We start from the raw sequence: 2,287 nt of genomic DNA, 5'->3' as shown, positions 1-2,287 counted from the left end.
TTACTAATTGCTTTCGTTAGGGATTCATAAGCTCTTTTCAATGACAACATTACCCTTAAATTTAAGATTTGATGTAAAAAAAAGCATAAAACTTTTAGTAAACATACAAGGAGTATTGTTTACCATCCATTTAAAGTCTTGTAAGTATAATGATTTGATTTGTAATATTTAAATTTTAAAATTTATTTTTTAAATTAAATCAAATCATGTGGATAGTGTGTAATATAAGAGAAATAATAGTAGCATTCGTACGAGGGTTGTGTAATTACTTTGAAAAAAGTGAGTAAATAGAAAATTTACATGAAAAGAAATTTACTTGTTAACAGTGGATCTCACTCTTTTTTGAAATGACTACACGACACTTACACACTCTATGACTATATATAATATTAATATTACTCATAACGTAAAGACCTTGAAATATAATTATTATTTTTTATTTGAATATTTAAATTTGTATAATTATCCTTGAAATTATAAACTAATTGTAAAAAAATTGTAGATATACATCATTGTTTTTATTTTAAAATTTTCCAACTAATAGCCAAATAAAAAAAAAATAAGAAAAGTATATATATGGTGTAAAAATAATAAGAAAAAACTTTATATAAACAACAAAATTAAAATCTCTCTCTCATAGAATTTTTATATTAATTTATAATTTTATTAAACTTTATATCCATTCAAATAGAATCTTGACTTTACCTCACCATGGATGGCGACATACCTTTTGGAAGCATCTGATTGGCTTCATTGTCCTTCAATCATTTTCAATATATAAAATATGATAATCACTCGACCCACACGCCAGTAAACGAAATGACATGCACTAAGAAAAAAAGACAAATACGAACAAAGAAAGTAAAAGAAATTAAAGGCCGATCGAAGAATGAAAAGATTCAGAATAACAAATATTTTTATGCTTAAAAAATAAGCAACATTTTATACTAGAAGTAGGCAAAAGTCTCATAAATTTCCTAGCCTTTTCAACATATATAATTAGAAATGATAGTTACAATCGTGAGTATTTAAGTGTTGTATAAATATTTAAAAAAAAGTAAATAAATATAAAATTTATATGAAAAGAAATTAATTTTTTAATAATAGCCCTTATTTTTCTTTTTAAAAACGATTGCACGATATTTACACACTTTATAACTATATATAAGTTACTCTTTTATCGATAAAATGGAACCATAAGCTAGTATGAGGAAAGCACAATATTAATCATTAAATCAACAAATGAACAAAACTCAAGTTAAAACAATACGATGCAAGAAACAAGCTACAACTTACAACCCACTAAAAACTGGCATTGACTCGGAGTCAAAAAAGCAGAAGAGAAAGGCAGCACCAAAAAACCGGCCTCCAAGAAACAGCTCCCGGCCGGGCCCAAAGCTAGTATCAGGAATAAACAACCACGCAATTTTCTATGATTTGATCTTCGAGCATTCCAGTTGATTTCGAAGAAGATGAGAAGATAACGTTGAGATTCTTGCAATTAACAGCCATTGATCTTTTCATGCTAAGCCAATTTCCAGCTCCAAACGTTGTTGAAACCCACATGTTCACTTCAAAGTCAACCCACCCACGCCTTAACTTCTCGCCCAAGTCCTTCAACTCCTCTCTCTTCAGAGAGCGATGCGAATTTGCTTTTAGCTCGGCGGCAAAGCTTGTTCGTTCCATCTTCTCCAAAGAGAGAGGTTTAATCGAAGTCATAGAAAGACAGGTTTTCCTGTAAAACACAGATGCATCGAAATTGTCAAAGTACAAGTTCATTTTCTTGTTGGGATTAGTCATGAGGATTACGATGGCGAAGTTTCCACTTATGATATGTTTTGATTCGGAGACAGCAAAGTTGGAGACGTTGAGGGAATCAAGTTTGAAAAGGGGAGTTTTGGGTTTTAGGATAAGCCATGCTATCGAGATGATACAGCTGAATATGATGAACATAGAAACCAGGACCAATATCAGGCGGCGAACAGCAGAACACTTGGCTACGCCATCGGTGGGCGATGATGTGGGGTGGCCGGAGCGATGGTACGGACGTGGGGGCAAGGAGGCAGCGCTAGAAATGGAGTTAGCAGTCGAAGAAGTGTAGGGAAACACCATATCGTAGGTTGGTTGAGAGCAATATATCTATCTAGCTAGCTAAATGAAATTTATTTATGGCAGTGACGAGGAGAAGAGAGCTACAGGTGAGTTGGTTTTATAAAACAAAAATTCTATGTGTAGTCCTTTTTGTAGACTCTTTTGTACACTCTAGTGATATGATTGGTTGGATATT

At 32.3% G+C, this 2,287-nt stretch overlaps 1 protein-coding gene across 1 annotated transcript; it reads right to left on the bottom strand.

The window, feature by feature from the left end:
* Positions 1 to 1,404: 1,404 nt before the first annotated feature.
* Positions 1,405 to 1,800, bottom strand: LOC122293714. Its single transcript, XM_043102211.1, has one exon. It carries the CDS (start codon positions 1,798 to 1,800, stop codon positions 1,405 to 1,407), a length of 396 nt encoding a protein of 131 aa, XP_042958145.1.
* Positions 1,801 to 2,287: the final 487 nt, after the last annotated feature.

The sequence above is a fragment of the Carya illinoinensis genome, chromosome 14 (genome assembly GCF_018687715.1).
Source record: "Carya illinoinensis cultivar Pawnee chromosome 14, C.illinoinensisPawnee_v1, whole genome shotgun sequence".
Classification (NCBI taxonomy): Eukaryota; Viridiplantae; Streptophyta; class Magnoliopsida; order Fagales; family Juglandaceae; genus Carya; species Carya illinoinensis.
This window is presented reverse-complemented; position numbering and strand designations above follow the sequence as displayed.